Raw genomic sequence first — 27,496 nt, forward strand, 5'->3', positions numbered from 1 at the left:
TAAAAAAAAAAAAAAAAAAACAAGGTGAAGGCAGGATTGGCAAGACATCTCCGTAGGTGAAGGTGCCGACTGTAAAAGCCAGGCAATCTGAGTTTGAGCCCCAGAACCCACACAAGGGTGAAAAGAGAGAACAGACTCCACAAAAGTTGTCCTGTGACCTCCACTTGAGCACCACCACCACCCCCCAATGATAATAAAAATTGAAACAACACCAAAAAAAAAAAAAAAACCCTTGAGTTTCTAGTTGGCATCCAATAAATGCTTGTAATGCACTAAATCTGCAGACCAGCAAGTTTTTTTCAGAGTGAAAAGGAAAATAAATCGTAATTGTATGAAGACACATGGAAGCCAGTCACCCCATCTTTGAACAGAGACAGGAAATCCACTGTCTCTGGGGGATATGACCTATATTCTTCTGACAAGCATGTCTAGCACAACTTAAACCTATCAAGCGGCTGTGTTGCTTTGGTGCTGTGCTGATGTTCATGGATATCCTTAATTGAATGAGGTGGATTTCATGACTCCAGCTTCATTCTAGTAATGAACAATGCAGGTTGCACTGGATCTGGGGGTTAAAATCCTCAAGTCTGTCTGGCTTCCAATCCAAGTTATCACAATGGTTCCAGGGACCTATGTGAGCCCTGATAGGTTGTAGACAGTTAACCATAGGGTTTTATTAGTTAACTGATCTACTGCTTTCATTTTGCAGATGGGGAAACAGGTTGAGAAAGGTCCAATCATCTCACAAGCTCGTGGCTGGTGGAAAATCTCTCCTGCCCTTGCCTTCACTACCCCACTCCCACATTCAAAGAAGGAGAAAAGGAGATTGAGTACTTAATGGAATACTGTGTTTATACAGTTGCATAAGTCCACACCCATGGGAATCACTGGAGGGGGTGGTACAGAGGCTCTTTTTGTAATGCTGAATCTACTTAAGGAACCCTATCCTATAGCAACTGGGAGGAAAGACAGAAAAAGAGATGGTCAATGGGCGTTCAGAGCCAGCTCCACCTTTTCATTCTGAGATATAGCTGTTCTAATTTTCTATGCTTATCTTTAACCTCCTAATAATGACTTCATTATATACTCTATTATGCTATATTTTTTTTTCTGATCCTAAATCAGAATGCCTTCTGGACCAGAGACAAATACATTTGTCCTTGTGTCCCATGTGCCCAGAATTATGTTTCCTACAAACCATACTACATGAAGCCGTGCCGGCTAAAGGCAACGATTAACCTTAAGTGTTATGAGTTCAAGATCATTCCTACCCACTCCAAGGCCCGGCCTCTAATGTCACTTAGGTAAAAATCATTGCCTGTGACTTTAAGCCTCACACCAAAAACAAATTCACTCGCTGTTTGTTCACTGTCATCCAAGAAGGTCAGAAGGAAAGGGGCCCTCCATTAGGTGGGGATGGGAACACACCCATCTACTTCCTTTATAAAGTCCCACCTCAGAGGGAAGTGGACTCCAAACAGGATGGGCAGTCCAGGGTACAGGAAATAAGCTATGGTGCTTCAGTGTGCTTAAATAATCAAACTGTTCCTCAAGAGCGAAAGTACAACCAACAATGGAGTATGAGTGACCCCCCTCTGATACCTGCCCAGTCTGCAGGCACCCGGTCTCCCACTACGGCCATGTAGTCTTGCCTTCGCTTCACACTCTGTAGGTAATCTGGCCTTCAGAGTCCCAAAGGATTCAGGGTTCACAGATCCCTTTTCCTACTTCTTAAATTGTTTTTCCTGCATGCAGCTGATTTTAACAAAGTGCTGGTGGGCTTTAAAAATAGCTCCTTGTGGGTTTTTGAGAGGACAGGCTGCCTTCCAGCCAAAAATGTGTGGAATGGTGGTTTTCTGTCAACAATGAGTCTTTGTTATGAAGTTGAAAGTGCAGGTCCCTCCTCCTGAGTCCACTGCAGAGGTTTGCCTAATGCAATTGACCCTGTTTTAATTAAGTCTTCCTTTTGTGTTGGACTTGGTGCCAAGAAGTCTAAATGAATGCTATGAATTTCAATGGGTTTTGTTGTTTGGGGTTGTCATTTATTTCCAAGTCTATTTTAGGACCTGTCTAAGGGTCTTTCCCTTGCAGAACCTCAAGATAAGGGTTAAGAGACTTTTTCTCAAAAAAATGATATTCTCAAGAGTGAACATTATCTTTGTTTTGCTTTCTTTCCGATGTAATTGAATTCTCAACGTCAAGTAGTTATTTCTGCCTCCTGATGGAAACTGGAGACAATGATGTAACTCACAGGCCTCTAAGGATGGGGGAAACTTCACCTGCATTTACCCTCAGGAAACTCTAACAGATGTAGAGTTTGATGTAGCTTAGTTGGCAAAGTGCTTACTTAGCATCTATAAAGCCCTGGGTTTGTTCCCTAGCATCATAAAAACCAGCCCTTGGGTTATACATCTGTAATCCCAGCACACTATGGGGAAAGGTAGAATCAGGAATTCTAGGTCATCCTCAACTACATAACAAGTTCATTCAAGGCCAGCCTGGGCTACATGAGCCCATTTTGGCCCTACTCATGCCACCCCCAGAAATTCCATCGAGGCTTCCAGCCAACTTGACCACTAACACCAACCAATTATCACTCTTGACCTTAATCAGAGCAGCCTCTCCCCTCTTTCATGAACTGTGATGAAGACAGAGACCTATAAGTTCACAAGGTGCTGAGCATAAGTGAAAGTGTAGTGCTTAGCCCTAAACAAGGTACCTATATCGTCCCTCTAAGGCTCAGAGAATATTGTGCTATAAGATCCAGAATACAGGGAAACAAACTGTGAAATACTTTCTACATAGCCACAGCAATCATGAACTCTCAGCAACTATAGCACAAGAATGGACTCATTAGCTGGGCAGTGGTGGTGCACGCCTTTAATCCCCGCACTTGGGAGGCAGAGGCAGGAGGATTCCTGAGTTGAAGGCCAGCCTAGTCTACAGAGTGAGTTCCAGGACAGCTAGGGACTAAAGGGAGAAACCCTGTCTCAAAAAACAAACAAACAAAAAAAGAATGGACTCATTAGCAGCCAGATAAGAACAGAGAGGAGAGACTCAGCATGTCCTACCTGTCATAGCTGAACTGCTTCCTACTGATAGCTTCAAGGAAAGGAGGGTCATTGCTATTGGTTGTGTACCCACTGGTGACCCTACGAGGATCCAATGGATATTCATCTGATGATTATATAGATGGCTCTGATTAGGCCAAGTGAGTCACACAGTAAACCAAAAGTCATTAATCTGGGAAAGGGACAAATTGGGGAGGAGGGTGAGTCTTGACAAATGTTTGAGGGAGATAAGAGAGGGCAGGGGAAGAGAGTAACCAGAATGTGTCATAACTGTCTACTAAATTATCAAAGAACTAACTTAACAAGAAGTAAAAATAAAAAAATTAAAAATAAAAATGAAAAATTTTTAATTTAAAATTGGCAAACATATAGAGAAGGAATTGTGATGACCACTACTCAGAGTTATTATATAAATGTTGGAGACTTGGCTTCTTCAAGTCCTGGGTTCTGTTGGAATAAGATATCACAGGCTGAGTGGCTTGGAACAACAGAAATTCTGAAATCAGGGTCATATTCTCTCTGAGTGCTGAAGTACAGCATTCCCCTGGCCTTCCAGGCCTCTAGTGTTTACTGGCAAATCTTTGCTTTCCATGCCTTACAGACAGAGGGGCCAGTCTCTGCTCCCATCTCTGCATGTCCAGTCTTCCCTCTGTATGGCATTGTCTTTCCTTCTTATAAGGCTAGAACTCTTCTAAATAGGACCAAATGATGCCATCTTAACTAACTATTCCACAAAGACACCATCTCTAAATAAGGCCACAGGTACAGAGGGGTTTGGATTTTAACTTTTAAGTTAGAGTCACACAATGTCCATGGCTTAGTGGAGGTCTTCACAACAACATCTAGATAGAGTAAGTGTATGTGCTCAGTTTATAACTGAGCCTAGGTTTGTCTCATTCCAGCCCTGCATCCTGCATCACTCATTGTCCCTAATTCATATACTGTGCAGAATACCTGTTGTGTGCATGGCACCATGCCAGGCCACAGTTTTACAGCTATGAATAAAACAGATACAGCCCAAGCCTCATTAAACACTAAACAGTCTAGTCAAATGAGATGCACATTTGAAATCTAATTTCCTAACCATCATTTACTCCCATAGCATATTCCCAGTAATGTAGGCCTCTTCTAAGGTTGTCATCATCTGAGCTCTAGCTGGGGAGAAGAAATGAGGACTTCTTCAAAAAAGGTGTGGCCTTCATGTCTGCTTTCACCAAGGTGTCCATTTTTGCTTTATATATGAGACATCCCTGTAAAAACAAGTTGTTGAGCAGAGAGGACCATGGTCATGTCATGCTATTAAACAAATAATTCTAAAGTCTCAATGCTTAAAACAAAGTTTATTGGCCAGCTAGAAGAACAAATTGGTGCCTAGCCCAATTGTCATCAGAGAAGATTTATCCAGCAACTGAATGGAGCAAGTTTAGACACCCAAAGCAAAGCATTATGTGTAACTTGGAGAATCCCATGGAAGAGGAAAAGAAAGAATTATAGGAGCCAGAGGGGTTTGGGACACCATGGTAACACAGAATCAACTAAGTAGGGCTCATAAGGGTTCACAGAGACCACAGCAGCAGTCACAAGCCTCCATGGGACTGCCCTAAGTCCTCTGCATATATGTTATGGTTGTGTAGCTTGGTGCTCCTGAGGGACTCTTAACAGTGGGAGTGGAAGATGTCTCTGACTCTTCCACCTGCTCTTGGGACTCTCTTCCTCCTACTGGGTTGCCTTGATATGAGGGTTTGTACGTAGTCTTATTGTAACTTGTTGTGCTATGTTTGCTTGATATCCCTGGGAGGCCTGCTCTTTTCTTAAGGGAAACAGGAGAAGTAGATCTGGAAGGAAACGGGATAAGAGGGTTCAGAGAAGGGGGAGGAGTGAAAGGAGGGGAAACTGCAGCAGGGATGTTATGTATGAGAGAAGAATTTTAAAAGAAACCAAACTTTTTTTTTTTTTTTTTTTTTTTTTTTTTTTTTTTTGGCTTTTCCAGACAGAGTTTCTCTGTGTAGCCCTGGCTGTTCTGGAACTCACTCTGTAGACCAGGCTGGCCTCGAACTCAGAAATCCACCTGCCTCTGCCTCCCAAGTGCTGGGATTAAAGGCATGCACCACCACTGCCCGGCTTGAAACCAAACATTTTTAAAACAAACAAGTTGAGGGGGTTAAGAGCAATTGCAGCTCATTCACAAGGACTGGGATTCAAATCTTATTATCAACATCAGGAGGTTCACAAACACCTGTAAGTTCAGCTCCAAGGAATCTTATGCCCTCTTCTGAACTCTGTGGCTACACACATGTACACATAGAATTATATATATGTATATGTATATATATACATATGTATGTACATATACATATATATAATCCTTTAAAATAAGCTTTATTTTGTGCTTCATGTTGTGCTTCTACACACACACACACACACACACACACACACACACACCCCAATAACCAGCTAGAGGTATGCTCTGTGTCTCCCTCGCTCCAGGCCCCAGGCTAGTGAAGTAGCTTTATCTAGAACTTTGTGCATTGCTGTAGCAAAGAGGGAAGGAGAATGAAGGGTGTGAGCCACACACCAGCCCTTAGATGAGGTGTGTTTTGTTGGGTCCACTTCTATTTTGCTTACTCACCAGAGGAGCTACCAGACTGTGCTTCCGTTCAGCAAATCCTTGTGCCTGGAAGAGGGAGCACGCGATGAACTTGGGGAATAGAAGCAATTGCTTCAATACATGGTAGCAGGAAGACTTTCAGCTTTGTGGCAAGATGAACAACCCCCAGCACATATGTCTTTCAGGTGCAGTTGATTGAGTGTGCGGGAGAACAGCTTAGGTGCTCAGTGAATGTTTGTTAAACATGGGTTCACTCCTTTCTCTCTCTTCACCCTTACCCCAAAGCTCCATGAAACAGGAGCCCCACCACCATGTCATCTTAGGTCAATCCTGGGCACCCGGACGACCACACACATAGATAGGGGTGTCTGAGCTCTGTTTCTAGGAACTACAGAAGGGAAAAATCCAAACTTGGGAAAGCCATAAGTAAGTTGCTATAGTTTAGATCTGAAGCAAACCCCACAGTCTCGGGCGCCTCCCTCTTTGTCTTCAGTATTGTGGAGCGTTAGTAACATCTTTGGGAGATAGGGTGCAATGGAAGAAGACAGGTGACTTGATCCATACCCTTGGAGATGATTTGGGGACCATAGCCCCCTCCTTTTTGTCTTCGAGCTGCCATGAGGCAAGGGCTTCCTCTATCATATATTTCTACCACGAGGTACTATGCCACCACAAGCCTGAAAGAAACGGACCAAACCACCATGGACTGAAACCTCCAAGAGCATGAGCCAAGATAAACCTTCCCTCTTTATAAATTGCCTATCTCAAGGATTCTGTCACAGTGACAGCAAGCAGACTAATGCATCAGAGGTCATAGGATTCTATTTCCAAGCCATTCTCCACAGTTTTCCTTTACATGTCAGTATCCTGAGTACAAATACAGTATGCTTTTAAGTTTAGAAACGTATTAACTCATAACCTCTCAGGAAATGTTTATTTTATGTAAAGCAAGGCATCTGGTGATTAAAAAAATTGGTTCCATAGGTCAGCAGTTTGCCATGGTATTATGTATGTTTTTCTTACCTCTCAAATTCTAAATTTGCTTCCCTGGGGTAAGTAAGGAAAACCTAGGAGCAATCATAAGTGGTTAAATCACTGCCCTGTTCCACTTGGTGGCTATTGACAGTGGGATTCCCACAAATGCCTCTACCCACATGCTCATCTGGGCAGCCCCAGGAACATGAGAAGCATTCTGTCATAGTTCTTCTACAAAGCCACCAGCCTTGATGAATGTCCCCATTGTTGCCGTGGCTCTGCAGAACGTCCAGCATCTTGGAAGATAGTGATTCGCTCACATTCTGGAAATCTCTGTGTATCTCAGAGCTAGGCAGGACTTTTTGGACCTTCCTACTTTCTTCCCTTCCTCTGTGCCTCCAGCGGGATGGTCTAATCACACTACTCCAAGCCATCCCCCAGCTGCAGAAGTCAATGCCTCCTGGGAAGTCATTCATTCTCATGATTTGTAAAGAACAGAAGACCAAGGAACAGAAAAGAAACTTGTACACAGGGGTATTGTCAGGCACTGGCAGTACCAGGCTTTAAGGCTAAGCATTGTGACTGCAGAGCCAGCTCATTAACCCTTAGTCTCTGCTGGCTTCCCTCTGGCAGTCCTCCCAGATGTCTGTGAAGCCATGGCAGCCTCATCACCTGTGGGTGCTGCTTTACATGCTCGCTCCAGCCTCAGTGCCTACTGAATATTGAGTTCACAGAGTAGAGCCAAGCAGGGCTGCGAAAGGGGGTTCCCAAGGCATGGAGGTACTCTGAGGTCACTGAGGAGGAATGCCAACAAGCTTCTGCATTCCTCAGCTAATAAACATCTTACAGAAGTAGAGAAGAGCCATCCCATCTCCCGTTCTGCTGGAAATTTTGATTTCCCCTGAGTGAAAAGACTAGAACTGAGACTCGTTTACTGAGAGCATTTTATTGAAGCTTCTTTCTGAACTGGTCTAGATGCTTTTCAGGCTGAATATGAAGGTGACCCCCAGTCCCTTACCTGCCATATGGTTCCAAGCACTGACCTAACTGGAGAAGTGAGGACACGAAAAGGTGAAAGACACAAGACACAGAAAAACGTGGATGATGAAGCTGGAGCACCCTGGAAATCTGGAAGCTAGCGTGTTCATTATCTACAGTTGAACAGACAGGCATGGTTGTTGCATACAGCTAAACATGGAGGCAGGCTTAGTTATTCTCTATATGAGCCATCTCTGTAGGAGAGCTGTCTTCCGGCTGTAATTATCTAAGGAGAGAAAGCTATAGTGGGCATTTTTTTGTACACATTGTCAACAATTGCATTCAGACCCAAGAATGCTTTGTCATCCCTCTGAGCCTCACTCAAGAAAGACTGCCCAGCCCCATGGAGCTGAGGCACTGGGGTCCTTAATGTGCCCCCATGCCATGTCAACAGTACACATTCGCTCAGGATTTCATTCTCTCCCTACAACTCCTTGAGAATCCTGCCTGGCCTGCAATCCTTTTATTAAATAGTATCATAACCTCCCACCCCCCACCAGCAAGAATTACAGAAAGAAAAAAACATCTCAAACCCCACATCCAGGGAATTCCTTCACTATAGTTTATAAGCACTTTTTAAAAGCTCTTAATAAATTTCTAAAGTGGGAAATTTTATAGTCTACTCTCTGCAGCTCCTGTAAATATGCTTTAAAAAGAAAGAACATGAACAAGCCTTCTAACAGTTCATCACCTCAGAAGTTTAATGTAAAACTGTCCAAGTATCCCTGCCCCCCTTCTGCCTCTTATTGTCAATACAGAGGGTTCATATTTGTTTGTTTGTTTGTTTGTTTTACAGCCCAACTGCAGTTTTCCCTCCTTTTCTCCCCAGTCCTCCCTCTCCCCTCCCCATCCACTCCTCCCTTTCTCTTCCAAAAAAGGAAATCCCCCATGGATATCAACCATCCCTGGCACATCAAGTTGCAGTAAGACTAGGTGCATAGTCTCCTGTTGAGACTAGACAAGGCAGCTCAGTAGGAAGAAAGGGTCCCAAAGACAAACAGCAGAGGCATAGACAGCCTGCGCTCCCACTGTTAGGAGTCCCACATGAAAGCCACGCTACACAACTGTAACATATGTGCAGAGGGCCTAGGTCAGTGCCATGCAGGCTCCCTGGTTAGTGATTTAGTCTCCATTGGCCCCTATGAACCCAGATTGATTCTGTGGGTTTTCTTGTGGTGTCCTTGGCTCCTTTGGCTCCTTCCTCCCACTTCCAAAGGATTCCCCAAGCTCCACCTAGTAATGTTTGGCTATGGGTCTCGACATCTGTTTCTACCATTTGCTGGGTGAAGCCTCTCTGATGTTGATTATGCTAGATTCTTGTCCCAGCACATCTTGTAGGCAGAGGAAATTGTACGTCTAAAGTTTTGTGGCTGGGTTGGGGTCCCAATTCCTCCATTGAAAGTCTTTGCCTGGTTATAGGAGATGGCTGTTTCTAGCTTCATATCCTCCATTGCTAAGGAGTCTTAGGATCACCCTCATGGATTCCTGGGAGTTTCCATTGCCCTAGGTTTCTAGCTCATCCCAAAGATGCCTCCCCATTTCAGTTGTCTCTCCGAGTACTCCCTCCCTCTGTCTTCCACCCACCTGATCCTTCCTGTTCCTACCCCCACTCCCACTGCCAACCAGCACCCTCATCCACCCATGATGTCTATTTTACTTCCCTTTCTCATTGAGATTCACACATCCCCCTTGAGCCCTCCTTGTTACTTAGCTTCTTTGGATCTGTGGACTGTAACATAATTACCCTTTACTTTAGGGCTAATATCACTTACAAGTAAGTACATACCATGTGTGTCTTTCTGGGTCTGGGCTACCTCACTCAGGATGAATTTTCTAGTTCCCATCCATTTGCCCCCAAACTTCATGATGTCTTTGTTTTTAATAGCTGAGTGATACTCCATTATGTAGATGTACCATATTTTCTTTATCCATTTTTCACTTGAGGGACATCTAGGTTGTTTCTACTTTCTGTCTATTATGAATAAAGTTGCTATGGACATAGTTAAGCAAGTGTCCTTATGGTATGGTGGATCATACTTTGGGTATATGTCCAGGAATGGTATAGCTGGGCATTGAGGTGGAGACCTTTCCCAATTTTCTGAGGAACCGCCAAGTTGATCTCCAAAGTAGTTATACAAGTTTTCAGTCCCACCAGCAATGGAGGAAAGTTCCCCTTGCTCCACATCTTCATCAGCATGTTCTGTCACTTGAGTCTTTGATTTTGGCCATTCTGATGGCTGTAATGATGTCAGCATCATTTTGGTTTGCATTTCCCCGATGAATAAGGATGTTGAACACTTAAGTGCTTCTTGGCTATCAGAGATTTCTCTGCTTAGATCCTTGCAGAAAACTCAAGTCCAAGTGGTTCAAACATCTCAGCATACAACCAGATACACTAAACCTGATTAAAAAAAGAAAAGAAAAGAAAATGGGTATAAGCTTGAATGCATTGGCACAGGAGACAACTTCCTGAACAGAACACCAGTAATGCAAACACTAAGATCAACGATTAATAAATAGGACCTCATGAAAGTGAAAAGCTCTGTAAGACAAAAGACACCATCAACAGGACAAAAAGGCAGCCTATAGAATGGGAAAAGATCTTCACCATCCCCACATCTGACAGAGAGCTGATATCAAAAATATATAAACAACTAAGAAACTAGACATCAACAAGCCAAAGAATCCAATTTAAAAATGGGGTAGAGAGCTGATTTTGATACACCACATAATTGTAGTAATCATGCTTTGCCTGTGTTTGTACACTGCTCCATTTAGCTCTAAACCCAGAGCATGGATCCTGCCTCCTCACATGCATGCTTTTCCTTCCCTAAGCATCCTACTGAGCCTCCATCTGGGTTCAAGTGAGGTAAGCAAAGGTTATTCACTAAATTCTGTTATGTGGACGAGAGTCGCCTTACTGCTTGCTACAGGAAATTATTAAATAAATGTAAATGTTCTTTACAAAAAGAAAATCTGAGTCTGGTGTAGCATTCTGTGAGTCCAAGGCCAGCCAGGTCCACATAGACAATGCCTGGCCAGACAAGGCTGTATAGTGAGTAACTTTCCCAAATAAATAGATACATAAATAAATATATAAACAAACAGAAAAATGTATGTCCCTTTTCTGGGTCTTCCCATGCAACAAACAGCTCTCAACACAAAGGAGTAAGACATAGTTTATCCTGGAGCCACGTGAGTGAACATGGCCCAAGAACATGGATTACGGTTCTTCAAATGTCAGATTCCAACATGGTAACAGTTGAAGGAAATACTTATAGTCACAGAACAAAATGAAGTTATAAATCAAGGCATTCTTCAAATATTTTGGTGGGAACATCAGGTAGGCAGATTATAGCACAGAAAAAAATTTAATCTATTACAGGTTTCAGATATTATCTAATAGCATTCTTAGCTTTTGGTGGAATAAGAGACCCGTTAATCCATTCCAAAAGTGTTTACCTGAAAAAATCAAAGGATGTTGGGTCAGACACTGAGAGCTAAAGATAGCAGAAGATAACATGGCAATATTCCAACCCTTCATAATCACAGTTTTAATCAGCCTTGTGGAACACAGGTATAACTTCTTTTTACCTCAGAAAACTTCAGTTCACAATGAAATAGCTCAAAATAGTGTCTAAGTGGAAAAGGCATAGTTTAGGGTAGTATATTCTAGTACTCTTCACCTGGAAGCCATGACATTTTATGAGTAAGTTAATCCAGATGTTTACACGGTCCCCTTCAAAAATAGAATCCTGTACCCCAAGTCTTAAGTGTGTTTCTTTTCCTTGGCTCACCCACCAACCTTCACACACTTATCAGCACTCTCTAGCACCATTAACTATCACCCAGTTCACAGGATCCCTTCAGGGCAGCCACACAAACTGCCTTTGTGCCAACTCTCACCTTACTTTATTCAACAGTCCTCTCTTTTATCATTTGAACATTGTCAACATCTGTTGATTCTAGTCTTTCCTTGTTCAAAGACTATTATGAACTAAGCAGGAGGATATGGTGCTGAACTACAACAAAGGTAGATACAGGCCTTGCCTTTGTGATGCATAGAATCTAATGTGGGGAAATTACTCGATGAGCCACACCGTAAATGTGTGTGTGCTTGCAAGGATAAGGGACGTAGAGCTCATAACAAGGGCCTTCCACCCTGATTTGGAAATTATCAGAATAATAAGGATGAATTAGCTACAGAAGACTGAGGAAGCACATGGGTATTGGGCAGAAGGAAAAGCCTGAACAGCGTGAGGAAGGAGGCCCATGGCTACTCAGAATTTGGAAAGGAAGCCAGTGTGGCTGACAGCTAGATAATGAAAGGAATGAGTCTGTGTTCTATCTTGTCTTCGAGTCACAGTGGTGAAAGGCTAGATCATAAATTTGGTCTTAGGCAGGTTACTAGTGAGTGCCTTTGACATGTGTCAGACAGGTGGTTAATACATAGGCCTAGAACCACCATCCCTTCAAAGACTATGATGATTTTTGTCCCCTCTGGATATATTTGCTAATGACTGGAGACATTTTGTTGCTGTTGTTGCTGTTGTCGTTGTTGTTGTCATTGTTGTTGTTGTTGTTGTTGTTGCTATGTCAGAGTATAAGGTGCAGCTGGCATATAATGGGAGAGAGATTGCCAAAAATGCTGCAAGGCTCAGGGCAACCTCACCTGCACAGCAAAGAATTCTCTAACGTGAAGTGTCAAGAGCACTCAAAATGAGAAATTCTTGTCTTCAGATATTTGAAACTCATAGTCCAAATGCCTTTAGCATTGATAAGACTGCATAGAGGAAGACTGAATGTAAGATACAGGAAGTATTTGGGGAATGTTATCACAAACACGGCTGTGTGACCGGCATAAACACATACATAAGAGCAGTCAGAGAAGGAGGGAAAAAAAAGAAAGGAGACTCACAAAAGCCAACATTTGCCAGCTGGGGGTTAGTAGAATTTTGTCAAAATTCTGTCAAGAATCCAGAAGACCGACAGACAAACAGCTCGTAAGAGCACTTGCTGCTTGTGCAGAAGGCTAGAGTTCAGTTCTCAGCATCTTCACCAGACAGCTCTCAACTGGTTTTAACTCTGGCTCCAGAGAATCAAATGCCCTCTTCTGGCCTCTAGGGGCACTGCACACACATGGAGCACACATGCAGATAAAACACTTATAAAATAAAAAACAAATGATTGTTTTAAACAAAACAAAACAAAAAAAAAGGAAATCAGAGAAGATGATGGGCTGAAAAATGTCCATTGTCTTCAAAGAGGGGGATGCCATTGGAGGTTTGGTAACAGGATGCTAATGAAAGGTGGGTGGAGAATTAGTGGGAGGCATCAAAACAAAGGCAGGTTCTGTAGGCAAGCTGGGTTTTTGTTTTGGTTTAGTTTTAGTTCTTTATTTGTTTGATTTTAGTTTAGTGCTAGGGAGAGGAGAAGGAGTGATCTGAATAAGAGACTTGACATTCAGAATACTTCATGAGGGTTAGAGAGTTAGCTCAGTGGGAAAAACACTTTTCCTGCAAATGTGAGGACCTAAAAGGCTACATTTTAAAAAGCTGAGGGTAGCAATGAGCCCCTGGCATCCTATCACTAGGGAGGGAGAGACAAGGTAAGCTCTTGGATTCGCTGGGCTTCCAGTCTACTCAAACACGATCTCAAAACATAAGGTAGAAAATTCATGGTTTCAGCCTCTGACTTTCACAGGCATGTGTGACAGACGTGTAGGTGGACACACACACACACACACACACACTCATTTTATTTGGAAATTCAAGCATAAATGAAATAATCAGGTTATTGTATTGGATATCTCAGGTACAGTGACTTGTATGGATGCTGGACCATATTTGTTTCTCTAAAAAGTAGGTTTTTTTGTCCTGAGATAGTTAACTAAACTGAATTCACATTCTAAGCTCCATCTTCCCAAATCAGCAAGAACTAACATCTCCACTCAGTTCCTTGGACTTCTTGCTCATGGCCAGTCAATGGCTGGGAATGTTTTTAACCCAGACTTTAGAGTCAATTCTCTCTGAAGTTTCTTCCCTTCAGATTTCCCTCTTCACTGTCCAGATGGTTTTTCTAATGCCAACACACTGTACTCGGGCACCTCAACCTGTATGTAGTCTGTGACTTTCTGTTGCTCCAAGCTGTTTGAAGATTGGACTGCCGTCAGGCAAAAAGCTGCAAAGCCACATATCTCAAAGAACAGTTGCTGCTTTCAAAGCTAGATGCTCGTCTAGCTTCTGACACCATTTGGCCAGTGCCACTGCTGCAAACCCATAAATACATATTTCAAACACGACAGTAATATAAATTGTTTATAAATGAGTGATTTTATAATAGTTGTTTGGAGTGAGGGTATTCCGTGTCACTACCAGAAGCCAGGAATCCTGTTTCACTTCTAGGATGATGAAGAGTTGAATACGTAAATTTTATAGGTTACCTACTAGAGTGAGAAAGAGAGAAAAGGGACCTCCAAATCCCACATATTCTCTCATCCCTAATCCTAAAGCAGAGGTTCATATCCATGCCCCATAGGTCTAAACATTAAACACTCTAAATCAGATGATAAGCTGTTAAATTGAGTGTATTCTAGTATCTTACATTTCACCTGGACCCTCTTAGTAGATTGTTGCAGTATATTTGATCACACTGTGAACCCAGAGATTATTTACTGAAAAAAAAAAAAATACTGTTTCGAATTGTGGTGTGGCTCAGCCCTTAACACACATCTTTAATCCCTCTGACTAGAATACAGACACACCCTGAGCACATACCTTTAACCCCAAACAATGAAGGTAAAGTTAATTTGTAGAAGGAAGCACCTATGTTTGAACGTGATGTCTTTGTGGTGGACAACACGACAAATCAGAGAAAGATTTGACAGGATAGGATATGTCCAGCTCTCATGAGAAGAGAGAGAAAAAGGAAGCCACTTAAGAGAGCAGCGCAAAGAAAGAGGAAGAAAGTAGTTTTACTTTTACCAGGACAGTTGTACAGAGACGGGTTGCAGAGACAGACCAGCTGCACATAGTTGAAGACAGAATGAGCAAGAGAATTAGAAGGAGCCAGAAGATTAGTTTGAGGCCAAGCAGAGAGAAAAAAAAAAAGTCAGAGGTTGAAAGAGAAGCCAGATTGAGTCAGTCAGTTTGGAGATGAGTTTGAGCAAGAAGAGCTGAATTGAACCAGCCAGGCAGAGTTCAGAAAGAGGTAGAAAGGTTGAGCTTATTCAGCATTAAGTTTCAGAGAATGGAAACATTCTAGACTTAGACTAGATTGTATGGAGGCTAGAAGCTTCCAGGCCTAGGCCTAGGATAGCAGACAAAACAACAATTACATAAGGTGAATAAATGATACTTTGACCGGAAGGCTAGGTTTGAATTTGGTGTTGTTGACTCCTGTTCTGCAGAGAAAAGCATCTTACGATAAGCACCCACCTCTTTTTTCCATCCCCAGCCATATCTCCCATTTCAGGTGCCTGAGGCAAACATGTCTATACTTCCCAACCCTCAGGTCCACATTCTGGTCATGGCCACATGGTTTGTACTCTGGAGCAAGTGCCTGAAATGGAGACCCACACAGTTGCTAAGACATTTTTGGAGCTAGTGAGTTGAGATTCTAGCACCAGATTTAGAGAGGAAAGGAGAGACGATTCTGTATCTAAAGAAGACTGTTCCAGATGTGTATGCCTTTGTCCCAGTGTACTCCTGGTCCTATGGAGAGAAGCAATTCAAGGAAAGAAACCAGGACCTTCCACGGCTTTGAGATAAAATCCATCTTCCTTGGGGCTAAGGGCAAAGCTCAGCATTGCAATTGATGCCAGCGCTCATAGTCTTTTTTTCTGTTTCTACATTGACTGCCTGGTTTCTCTATGTGTACATGTTTATTTTTCCTAGTGGGCTGTTTATCACCATTCATGACAAGGGCCACATTGCAACAATGCTGAACTCTTGGCCAGAGGACAATATTAAGGTATGATCCTGTTTTCATTGCTATTGCCCTGCTGTTGGAGGGATTCTCGCCATCTGTATTGATGTTAATTCTACCTATGAAATGTGTCATTGTGGCACTGATCAAAGATTTTCTGTAGCCACCCACAGATGCATTGTAGAAAAGAGATCTGCACCAACTACGTATCTAGGTAAACTTCCTAATATTAGTCTAAAGAAATGTTCAGCATTCAGTTGAGTACCTGCCAAATGAATGCCCTGTGCCAGTTTCCTTGGGGATGTAGGCAGAAATCCAGCATAGACCTCTTCTGGAGTAACAAACATTTCATAATGAAAACAGGACAGTAGCACAACAGACTGGCCGGGTGGGACATGATCAGAGCTAAGGGCACCACACAGAAAATGCTGTGGATGATCACAGAGCTAGGACTTTCATCTCAGAGAACTCTGGGTTGACCTCATGGGTAAATGACATGGGAACCAGGCCTTAGACTGATGCTTTTGAAGACATAGGTGAGGACATTCTGCACGAAGAGAAACTTAGGTAGTTGTGCCCCGAGTAGCACAGCAAAGAGAGTATATGTGCAGGGTGACAAAGTGAAGCTGCCACTATTTCCCAAATACGGTATATCCTCAAAAACTTAAGGGAGGAAAGGATGAGATTATAATATGGAATGCAAACTGTATGATGTTCCCTATGGAGGACTTTGAGGGATCTGGTATCTGAGGCAATTATCTTTGGAATCATGGAAGCAACATGAGTGAAGCTGATAGCTCCTTAGTGAGGGAATTTCCAGCCCAAGAGCCAAAAGGTGTTGGAGTTAAACACAGTGTAACTCTGGGGCCCATTGATCACCTTACCCTGGCTCCTCTGGAAAGCTATGTATCTCTACTGCTTTATCTATAGGGTTCCTCTACCTCCTTCCCTGCTAGTTCTCTGAACCCCCTCATTCCTCACCAAAGAGTACCAAGCAGAGCTTCTTCCCACTGGCTTCTGTTGGTTTTCCACCCATACCAGGCTCTCTGTAGGTAGTGTGAACTTTTAGAACAAGAGTAGAAAAAGGTTAGGACCTTGGCTCACTGCAGCCAGGTCTGAGCTGCAGCCAAAGTTCAGTACTGGCCATGGTGAGTGATTCATCCTCACATCTCCATCTGGGTGTGACTTTATCCTGCGCTGGTCCGCCCGGACTCCAGTTCTATGTAAGGCCTTGGCCTTGAAAGTTTTGGCCACTGTCCCAGGGAAACATGTTTCCAGGGTGTGTCTAGGATGAAACTATAATAAAACATTGAGGACGTTAGGGAAGCCAGCTCATTTACTGGGGAGTTAACTTTAGGCTAACCTGAGTGGGCACGATGCTGAGGTCCGGAACACTAATCTATTCCACATGTCTGGACAGCTCAAACACAGAGAAATCTTGTGCATAGTAGATCCTCAGCGCGTGCTTGCTGAGGTGAATAAACCCAGTCAGGAGATACTTTAAGCATCTCCCATGCACTAGGCACTGTGCCAGGAATAGAGGTAATACATATAGTACTTTCAGGCAAATTATGAGCAATTACAACAACTAAAGGAAATTTCTCTTGCTCAACTGGAAGTAAAATGGTACCCTTTCCTTCAGGCTGGCACAGGGATCAAATCTCAGGTTTCTGTTGGTTCCTTGTTGGGGAACAATATGCACAATTATTATCAATTGGAATCCTCCTACAAGGACCCCAAAATGAAAAAGAAAGGGACCTTGTCTCTAGATTCTTCATGTCATGGTTGAAAACCCAGAATGTACATTTGAAATAGCACCCTGTGAGTTAAGTAGCTATTGACTTCAATAAAGATATTTTGAAACACATCTAAAAACCAAATACTAGCTACCAGAGGTGGTGACAGTGATTAGAGGAATAGAATCAGGAGCTTTATGGTCACCCTAGAGTATCGCAAGTAGGCCCCCAGATAGTCCAGACATCCAAGAAGGGTGTAAGATACATAAGCTGATCTAGGCTGCTGAGTGCCATCTAATTCAGTTGCATTTGTCTGCCCTTCAGTAAGCATCTCCTCTGAGGGAGTTCCCTGAAGCTCTGTGATAAAGATGTGAAGGACCAAATTGAAGGAACTTGCACACTCAGGTTAGATAGGCTTACCTGGAAACGAGGGGAGAATGCCATGCCAAAGAGAGGAACTTACAAAGCAGACAGGACACAAGCTGCTGAGCCTCCCTCCTCAGGACCCTCCAAAGGGGACAACATCCACCCTTCATTCCTGTCTCACTTTAGAGCAATTCTGGTGACCATATACAGAAAACAGCCTTGACTTTGCAAGCAGACGCATAAGGGGTTCTGATCACAAGTCTTCCCCTTGCCTGTTATGTGTGCAAATAGCTTTTCTGAGCTTTGCATTCCTGCTATGGATTAACCGTAATAGTGTCTGTGGACACTAAAGAGCACACAAATGAATGTTGCCCTTATAGAAGGTGTTGGAAGCAGTTGTATTGCCTGTAGCTATGCAGGACCAAAGGGCAGCAGAGGAAACAGAAGTCTCTTCTGGGAATCAGAAGCCACAAATTGGTAGTCACGTGTCTTGTACCCAGATATGCTTGGTTTGGCTCTTGGTGGCTGTTAAAATTTTTGGACTTATAGGCAATATTAAAAAGTATAAATATGATTTTAAAATCATATTTCATTGAAAACAATAAATATATAAGAACTTGGATACTTGGCTTCTCTGGAAAAACTAGGTACTCTTAATATAGAGCCTGCATCATGGTGTATAAACAGACAGGAGCTGACACTGGACTTTCTATAACCCACCCCACACTCTACCATGCCCCATTCAATAGTCTTTCTCTGAAGATTCCTTTCCATCACCCAAGGCACCCTTTCAAAAGTTCAGAATGTTCCAAGCTGCAGTCTTTTTTGTTCCTTAAAAAAGAGGAGAAAGAAGATCTCCCTACTTCCATAGCGACTCTGCTTATCACCCCTTCAGAGCTCACACAGGACACTTTCAGAGACCACTGAGATCAAAGCTCAGGAAGGATTCCTTCTGAAAGCCCAAACCTGGACCTGAAGAATGGGTAGGAAGAGGGGCCGTTGCTCAAAAGAGCATGCAAGAGTCAAGTGGACATTGCTAAGAGGAGCATGCAAGATACAAAGCCGCCCACAAAGTGAGTGCTGTTCTCCAGACTACATCTCCTTGCTGAGCTCCTTCCCCCCAGCAGCTGACTCAGAGAGGCAGCCCCTCAAGACCTTAGAAGTGTTTGGATCCTATTGTGTTCAGTGCTTGGCACGTGAAGAGGGTTGATTACAGAAGACTTTCTGAATCAATTTGGAAAATTAAAAGATAATTGTCTATGGTTTCTTAGCCAGAAAGCCAAGAAACACTGAACTGCAAATGATAACTAAGAGGAACCCAGGGATCAAGCCCAGGATTGTGAGGTTTTGTGACCTTTCTTCTTCAAGGAGGAGGTCACCCAGAGCTGTCCAGCGTAAATCATACAAAAGAGTGAAAATTGCTGTCCTGTCTCCTTCTCAGAGCGACCACTGCCTACTGCAGAGAAAAGACTCAACTGAGACTTCTCCCTATCAGCTTCCCAGAGTGCAAAATATCTCTCCCAGCCTAGTGCCAACACTTCTTAAAGGGGCATTTGGATGATAGAGCCAAAGCCTCCACCACTAAGCACCAGCCACACCGGTGTTAAAACAGGGCCCAAATTGCTAAGACCTTGTGCCTACTTTTCATGCACAGGCCCAGAGTGTGGCACACACCTCCCATGTCAGTGTCAGAGACAGGGCTTCTTGAAAATCTCTGAGACAGAAATTAACTTGCCAATTTGACCCAAGAAGGTCTTTTGGGTTAGCATCTCTACATAGGAGGTGGCAGAACAGAACACAAAGTAATGTCTAGAGAAAGACTCAGCAAAACCTAGGAGGCAGGTTGGAAGCTGGGATGACTTTTGGTGGGGAGGGGTCAGGCTTCTGTAGTCTGTGATCAGTCATTAGCTGTAGGCTGAACTTGGGAAGAGGTGTGGCTTCCTAGCAAGATGGCTCAGGTAGAGAAAATTCTTCAGATAGATTAATAGCTAAGAGAAGCAGTGGGGAATTAACCTCCATCACTCCTGCATAAGGAACAACATTGAGCAGACATTACCAGTCCCACTTCATGCAGGATTATACAAGTAGTTTGCACAGACTGACTCATTGCGTTCCCTTGATAGCCGCAGGACTTCTTTTTATCTTTGCTTTATAGATAAGGGATCTGAGAGGCTAGGTTCTTTGCAATGGGGGAAAAGAATGACGAGAGGGAAGGGTAAGATGAAAATAACAGTTTGAAAATGTTTTCAGGCAGCCCACAATCATAGTTATAAATCTAAGGCAGCTCAAGAGCAATGGAGGACTCACAATCTTCCAGTCAGTCTTTGGTTAGTTAAACTAAGGGACATACCCAATAAATCAGAAAAGGTCATGGATCTGAAGAAGACAGACAATAAAGAACATAGCATACCATCCTTCAGACATTGCTATTTGTCTAAGACACAAAGGAAACCATAACTTTTCCAACATCCAAATAAAGAAATTGGAGTTCTGTCATTCCAAAAATTGTTGCTGGCTTTTCAAACCCAAAGACACTGCCCAGACTTTTCCTAAGCTCTAGGCAACCCACTGAACTAGTAAAGTGGTTCCCAGCATTAATTCAATTCCTATCGTGAATAATGAGAGGTAATATCTTTCTTCTGGACTTAACTATACCAGCTTTGAATCCTGGCCAGCCAAGAAGCCATTTTATGCACTGTTAGAGCTATCGTTTGCCCGACTAATTGAGTATGTTTCACATTGCTGGTATCAGAGCCAAAAGCTAGGGAATCAAAAACAACTCAACCTAAGATTGCCCCTATAAAGCTTACAACTGTTATGAAGGACATGGAAACATGAATATTTATAGTACGATGAAAAGAGTACTTTGGGCAAAGAAAAATGCTCTGGGTATTCAAAGAAAAAGAGTGAGAAGTCCAAGAGGGAAGCTTCATGGAGACAAGTGAATTTTGAATTGTTCCTTGAACCACACAAAAATGGTAGAATTCCAATCAAGGAAATTAAAGAGTTGCTGGGAAAAATACCACTTATTGAGGGAGGTGCAAATCTCATACAAAACCAGAAATACCTTAGTTAGGATGGAGTATGGAGAGGACAGAAAAGTCCAAAAGGCAGAGTGTGGATAGTAAGTGGAAATCTTAAAGGTCAAGCTGAGAAGATGTCTGATCTTTGTTTTATTGGGGGGGTGGTAAGAAATCGATGTCTCCAGATGTGCTCTGTAAAAACAAAATAAGATGGAAAGACTTCAAGAGTAAAAATAACAGAAAATCACAGAGTGCTTTGTGACACGGAGACTGGCTGGTCAAAGGCAATAGAAATGGTGTGAGAGTCGTAGAGCAGGTGCCAGAAGGATGGAGCAGGCAAGATCAGGAGAACCTGATAGCCAGCTGGGCATGGTTGACAAAGCACAAAGAAACATTGAAGAAGGTTTGTGGTCTTGTGCTTAGGAGATATAGGGAAACAAGAGGGCAGGTGAATTGGACCAGCAGTTCTGCCTGGGTTCGGGGACTCTGATGTGGAAGACCAGGGATGAGAAGACAAAAGAGTCAAAAGCTGGGGTCAGGAGGACTGGGAGGACTGATGGCCCAAGCTAGGGAATCTATCAATCACAGCTCCTTCTATACTCCTCAAATGAGGAAACAGAAAACAAATCAATAATGTTCATGAGACAGCAGAATTATGGGGAACTCGGAGTAACTCTCATTTTTCTTTTGCAAGATACATGCTGGTACAATAAGCAGAGCATTTTACATCTCTGTGTTTGGAACATTTGGACACAGCTTTACAGAGAAACTGTCCAGCTCCAGGCTCTGGCCTTAGTGGCCTCCATTGCTGGCCTTGCCAGGGACGGCCCTGAAACAAAAGCCCAAAGCTCTTTGTTCCATGCATAGGATCCCCAAAGGGCCATTAGTTTTACCTAGCCCCTGATGGGAAGATAGCAAAATAAACATTTTCAAAGGAAAAAAGAATCTAAGAATCCATTTGTACAGGAAGTGATGGGATTTGAAAGCAGTATTGAACGTACAAATGGTAGTTCCCAACAGTCATATTCTGTGTGAGTCCTGGTACTCAGGAGGTTCTTACTAGGTGTTGCAGAATGTAGAAGGGTGGCACAGAGCATTAGATGCAACAAGTGCTAACAGTTCACAGGAGAGAAAAACTGGGGGCACCTGAAGAATGAGGAGAAAGATCCTCCAGGGAGGAAAATGAATATAAAGACTGAAAGAGAGATGCATTTCTCAGAGTGAGGGGACCACTACCCAGAGAATGCAGTTATACAGAGAGACATAACAATAATAACTTTCAGAAAATATGCTACATAATATAAAGACTTAGGTGTCCATAGGGACAATTAGAGATCAGTGCAGGTCTTTGTCTCAGAGTTTCTGGTGTTGTGAGAAAACACCATGACCAAAAGCAACTTGTGAAAGAAAGCATTTATTTCATTGTAAATACAGTTTATAGCCCATTATGAAGAGAAGACATAATAGAAACTCAAGGCAGGAACCTGAAGACAGGAACAGAAACAGAGGGCATCCTGGATCGTTGCTCATTGGATTGTTCCCTCTCGGTTTTCTTAGCCTGCTTTTTTAAGACACCTAGGACCACCCGCCCAGGGATAGTACCACCCACAATGGACTGAGCTCTCCTACATCAAGAGCATGCAGTACAGACTTGCCTACAGGCAAATTTTATGGAGGCATTTTCTCAATTGAGAGTCTCCTCTTCCTAAATGACTCTAACTTTCATCAAGCTGAAATAAAATTAGCTAGCAGTCTTTGATTCTGGAAATGATATGATAAAAAATGACCTTTGGATACAATGAACTTGACACTGATTAGTAAGAGGCACTAAAAGAAAGAAGAGGAGCAAAGCAGCCTGAGAAGCTATTGTACCTAGTCAATCATTTGCACAGTAGAACTGAAAAGCAATGATAGATGGTGAAGCATTCACTTTGGAAGAATTGAACGTGCAGTGGAATTAATTCCCTGGAACATTCCCAGTCTGGGAGACAGCGTCGATGGCCTCCTGGGACACATGAACAAACATTCACTCCAGATAGAGCACTAACAACAGATCAAAGAAATGGTCCCACCTAAGTATACCTTAGTGAATCAGAGAGTTTATTGGGTAGTATGGTTGAGGGGCTACTTGCAGGCACATAGGCAACTCCTAGGCAGCTACACCATGAAAACCCCAGACCAGAATGGTGATAAGTCATGAAAACTGCATCCCTACAGCTCCCTGCTCACCTTGCAGGCAGGTTGGCCATCCAAAGAGTCTCTTCTCCCCAGCAATTGTCACTGCTTATGCAATCTTGGAAAAGGATCTTGTGATTCCTGTAACTTTCAGGAACTTCCTGTAAGTTTAGAATCCCTGAGCCCTGTGTGTTGTGTTTATTCCCTGAGTCTTAGTAGCCTACCCATCTTCTCCACAGGAAGGAATGTTTTAATTCAGAGCAAAGAGGTACACAACAGCTTCCCTCTAAACAGACAAAACAAAACAAGCAAACAAGCAAACAAAAAACACACATTGGGAACCTGAATCAGTAATCTTTGATTTGGACAGACGGTATAAAGTTGTAGAGTTTGGGGCTCCAGAGGAAGCATGAGAGAACAGGCTTTAGCTGAAATGCTGCCCAGAGGAGGTAAGATGCAGGTAGAGACTGGGTGCTGAGGCAGGGAGAGACTTGCCAAGAGCACAGGTGCTTTATTCCAGTGAGATAGAGTGGCAGAGACACCTCTACACCAGAAACCCAAAGCTTGACTAGGAGGGGCTCCACATTTGCCAAGATGACCTTGACAAGTCTGGGCTTCTCAGGTAACTAACGTGGAACCATTAACCCCATAACTAAAATTCAGCTGATACAGGACAAGTGGATGTAGTCCAGGAAGGTTTTGAGCTTTTGCTTACTCACTTTTGTGTGGAATGATCAGGCTTAGCCATTCCTGTGGCCAGACCGTGAGAGGAGGAGAGAGTAGTGGATGTGGGTGGTAATCACTCACCACAAAAGTTGTAGCGCAATCTGAAAGGGAAATAGCATGATTTTCATGGGTCTCCTGCACTCTTCAAAATTTACTTCCTGACATGGAGAAGTGTTTTTAGAATCTTTGTACCTTTTTCTACAGAATGGCAGAAGTAGCCCATGTGTGTTTCACTCCTGAAGAAGTGAAGAACTGGGAAGACATCTTTGTGTATTGAATCACAAGCTCTTCCAGGGCAAGAATAGGTCTTCATTTCTTTATCCCAGCATTGTCCCTGTATAGACAAACTAAGCCTTTACAGCCCATTGGTACTACGGGATCATGCAAGACATCTATAGCTCAGAGCTAGTCTCCAACCCTGGTCAAAAGCCAGATTTCAATAGATGGATGAAAGGCCTATAGGCTTAACTCTTACAAAGACAATGGTAGCCCATGATAGTGAGGTTGTTGCAATGACATAGAAACAACTTCACTGTGACAGCAAGGGATTGCTTGGCCTGATGCTTCTGACCCTTCACTGATTTCTTCCTCACTCCCCATTCTCCCATTCAAGAATTTACACCTCCTTGTTTCTCACACACATTTTACACATGCCTTAACTTTCCTTCCTGTAAAAGATGTTTTATTCTACCTATACCCCCACACTGCTTCCTGTCCAATGCCTGGTATGTGTGTCCCTTCATCTACAAAACCTACAAGAGTGAGTTACCTTACAGGAATATTTTAATCTCTACTGTCTCCCTGCACTGTCCTGTTGTTTTCAGGCTTCTGTCTGAAAGCTATAACTATTAACAAGTATGTTCCCTCTCTCATTTGGATCCACACATATTTAGCTTTATAGGTAAGCAAACAAAAGTTCTTTCCCCTAGGATATGTCTTACTAGCAAACAGGTGCTTCATAAATATTTAAGTGAAAAATGAGCATCCATCATGATCATACAGTCATATCTGTCATCACCATGAGCTCCATAAACATCTGTCTACTGATAAAGGCAAGATTTGTACCAGAACTGTGTCTAGTACATAATTAGCCCTCGGTGATTCTTTGACAAAAAAGTAATCTTCATACGACCAAAGAATCTACCTGACTTCATAAGAAATCATGATTCTAGGAAACATTGCAAGCTCTGTTCTTTGCAAATTGACCTCAAAATCCTGCAGCTGTAGCAGCAACAGGACTTTCTTGTCTTTCCTTTTCTTCTTTTCTTAGATCTCCCTCTTCCTGTCTCATGCCCAAAGTTTCAGTCTGAGATTGTTCATTTTTCTCAGAGAGGGAGGAAGGGAAAGAGGGAGGGAGGAAGGGAAAGAGGGAGGGAGGAAGGGAGGCAGGGAGAGAGAGAGACTAGATGTGATTTTTCTCCAGCTGTTTCTGCAGTCCCCAACCCAATCTTCAGAATGCAAGGAATGCTGTCTTTCTGTCATTTGGCCTCTGTGAGGATTCTTGCCCACTTGCCAGAAAGGACCAGCCACCTGCAGTTGATGAATCCTCTGGCCTTGTCCCAAACAAGCTGCTTTATTCCCAACAAAGTCAGCGGGTATCCAACTGTCAGGCCTGACTGCTGGGACTTTGAAATGAGCACTTTGTCATGGAGGTGGTGCTCCTGAGTGAGGGTGCCCTGCTGTGTTTTTCAGGCTGTGGTGGTGACTGATGGAGAGCGCATACTGGGCTTGGGAGACCTGGGCTGCTACGGCATGGGCATCCCTGTGGGCAAGCTGGCCCTGTACACAGCATGCGGAGGGGTGAATCCACAGCAGTGCCTTCCTGTCCTGCTAGATGTCGGCACCAACAATGAGGTAACGGGCTGCCTGCCTGCGCCAGGAGCTCTTGGGCCAGATGAGGTTGGGGGATGGCACACTGGTGGAATAATTATATCCGCATGGGCTGGTTCTTTCCCAGCATCCTCTTGATTCCCCACTCTTCCCACACAGTTGTGAAAGTAGAGGACTTAACTCTCCCAGTTGCTCAACTCTCCTACCCCCTTCTACTTCTGAATCTCCTTTCTTTTTCATTTTCATCTCCTCTTCTGTGCCAGGATGCCCTAGACTTACTCCATTACTTCCAGGACCCTATGCAATTTGCAGTCCTTCTGGGGCTACTCTCTGAGAGAACCCCCAGTGATAGGACTAGTCCGTGTTCTGCGTTCTCAGTGAAAGTTGCTTTAATGTGTGACCCAAAATTCAAAAATAAGACCACAGGTGAAATGTCTGAGACAAGCTGGTAAGTGTCCTGCAGATCAAGTGAGAGAAACTGAGCCAAGCTACAGGTAGATCATCCTGCAGAATCCAAGGGCTTTCTCACTGAAGGAGTTCAACCCCTACTCAAGAGTTTGTCTGCTCTGGGTACCACCCTGGCACATTGGCTCTGTCTGTAATTCTTGGCCCTGTGGCTGGCAGAAAACAGGTTTCTTAAGAATTCCTTCTCCTTTTTTTTGTTTCAAAACTATTTATTTAATTTAAAACTTTGAAACAATTTAGTTCTACTTTTCACAAAGGAAACAAAATATATCTCCACCCAATTGTCATGTTCAGAAAATTATAATTGTATTGTAATATACAAATTATACAAACAATGATTTCCACTATGATATTCTTACATAGGTCTATAAAATACACTTCAAAGGAATTCCTTCCAAGTAACATTTATTTTGGAGTTTAAGATCAGTGTCTGTTCGTCTTTTAAAAATTAAAATCATAGAAGTATTAAGAGTAAAATATCAGTCATATGATCAGTGCTAATATATAACCATATGCATATGTGTGTATATTGCATTTTAATATTTTTCTTTGTAGTCATTTTTCCTCCAAACTCTTAGAAAAACAAAATTTGGAGTTGCCTTACCTTGTGATTCCTTAGCGTGCTTTTTGACACTTGACATAAGGTTCTTCTCACAGTGCCGCATTAGTGACTGCATGTTTTACCACTGTTCACGAAAGAAAGCCTGAATGGCTGTGTATTTGTTTGTTTCCAGACTTCTTAGAGAGATCAGCTGTGCTCTGGTTCCCATTTTTCGGATCAGTCCTTGTTCTCATCTCTAATGTTTCCTTAGGACAAATTCCTAGAAGCAGAAATCTTAATGCTAGTTGGAGTTAGTTGTTGTCTAGATTCACAGGATGGGTAATATGTTTATAAAAAGGTAGAGATATAAGAATATGTTCTATGGGGGTGTGGTGAGTTATGGGGGAAGGGGATGCCTCTGTGGGCCCATGTCAAGGCATCCCTTCCTTCTGAGGGACCAACCACAAGACGGAATAGTATAGAATAGAGTTTATTCAGGGCAAGGGGAGGGGAGTTAAGAGGGTACTAGAGGCAGAAAAAGGCAGAGAGAGGGAGAGTAGAAAAGTAAAGGCCAGACATGGCCATGTGGAGAGAGGGGGAAGGAAAGGGGGAAGGGAAGAACCCAAGAGGGCAAGAGAGAAGCAAGTGGGAAGCAAGAGTAGGAGAGAAATAGGAGGGGCAACCAGACCCTTTTATAGTGGGCCAGGCCTACATGGCTGTTGCCACGTAACTGTGGGGAGGAGTTTAGACAGAATGCTAATAATGGGTATGTGTATGAATTGGGGGAGCACTATGAGGAGGCCAGAGGAAAACCTTTAGCGCCATTCCTCTTCTAACACCGTCTACCTTGCTGTTTAAGACAATCTCTGAGGTTCAGAGATTCACGTGGGTGGGCTGGCTAGTGAGCTCCAGGGATCTGCCAGTGGGCTTCTCCAGTGCTAGGACTGCAGGTGTGCCCTGCCACGCCCAGCTGTTTTTCTGTGGTTGCTAGGGACTGGTCTTGGATCTTGGTGTTT

At 43.2% G+C, this 27,496-nt stretch overlaps 1 protein-coding gene and 1 long non-coding RNA gene across 3 annotated transcripts in view; one reads left to right on the forward strand and one right to left on the reverse strand.

Moving 5' to 3' along the window:
* Me3 (malic enzyme 3) overlaps positions 1-27,496 on the forward strand; it is a 197,163-nt gene that overhangs the window by 116,840 nt on the left and 52,827 nt on the right. For both annotated transcript variants that reach the window (XM_031387286.1, XM_031387287.1), the window contains exons 5-6: positions 15,588-15,663; positions 25,337-25,498. In XM_031387286.1, coding sequence (XP_031243146.1) covers positions 15,588-15,663; positions 25,337-25,498 — 238 coding nt within the window. The remainder of the gene's footprint in view (positions 1-15,587; positions 15,664-25,336; positions 25,499-27,496) is intronic.
* LOC116102546 lies at positions 9,786-27,014 on the reverse strand. The gene is made up of 3 exons (XR_004123217.1): positions 26,544-27,014; positions 23,638-23,745; positions 9,786-10,093 (listed from the first exon to the last, which is right to left on the reverse strand). It is a non-coding gene; the product is annotated as an uncharacterized LOC116102546 (long non-coding RNA).

The sequence above is a fragment of the Mastomys coucha genome, unplaced genomic scaffold (genome assembly GCF_008632895.1).
Source record: "Mastomys coucha isolate ucsf_1 unplaced genomic scaffold, UCSF_Mcou_1 pScaffold21, whole genome shotgun sequence".
In the NCBI taxonomy this organism is placed as follows: domain Eukaryota; kingdom Metazoa; phylum Chordata; class Mammalia; order Rodentia; family Muridae; genus Mastomys; species Mastomys coucha.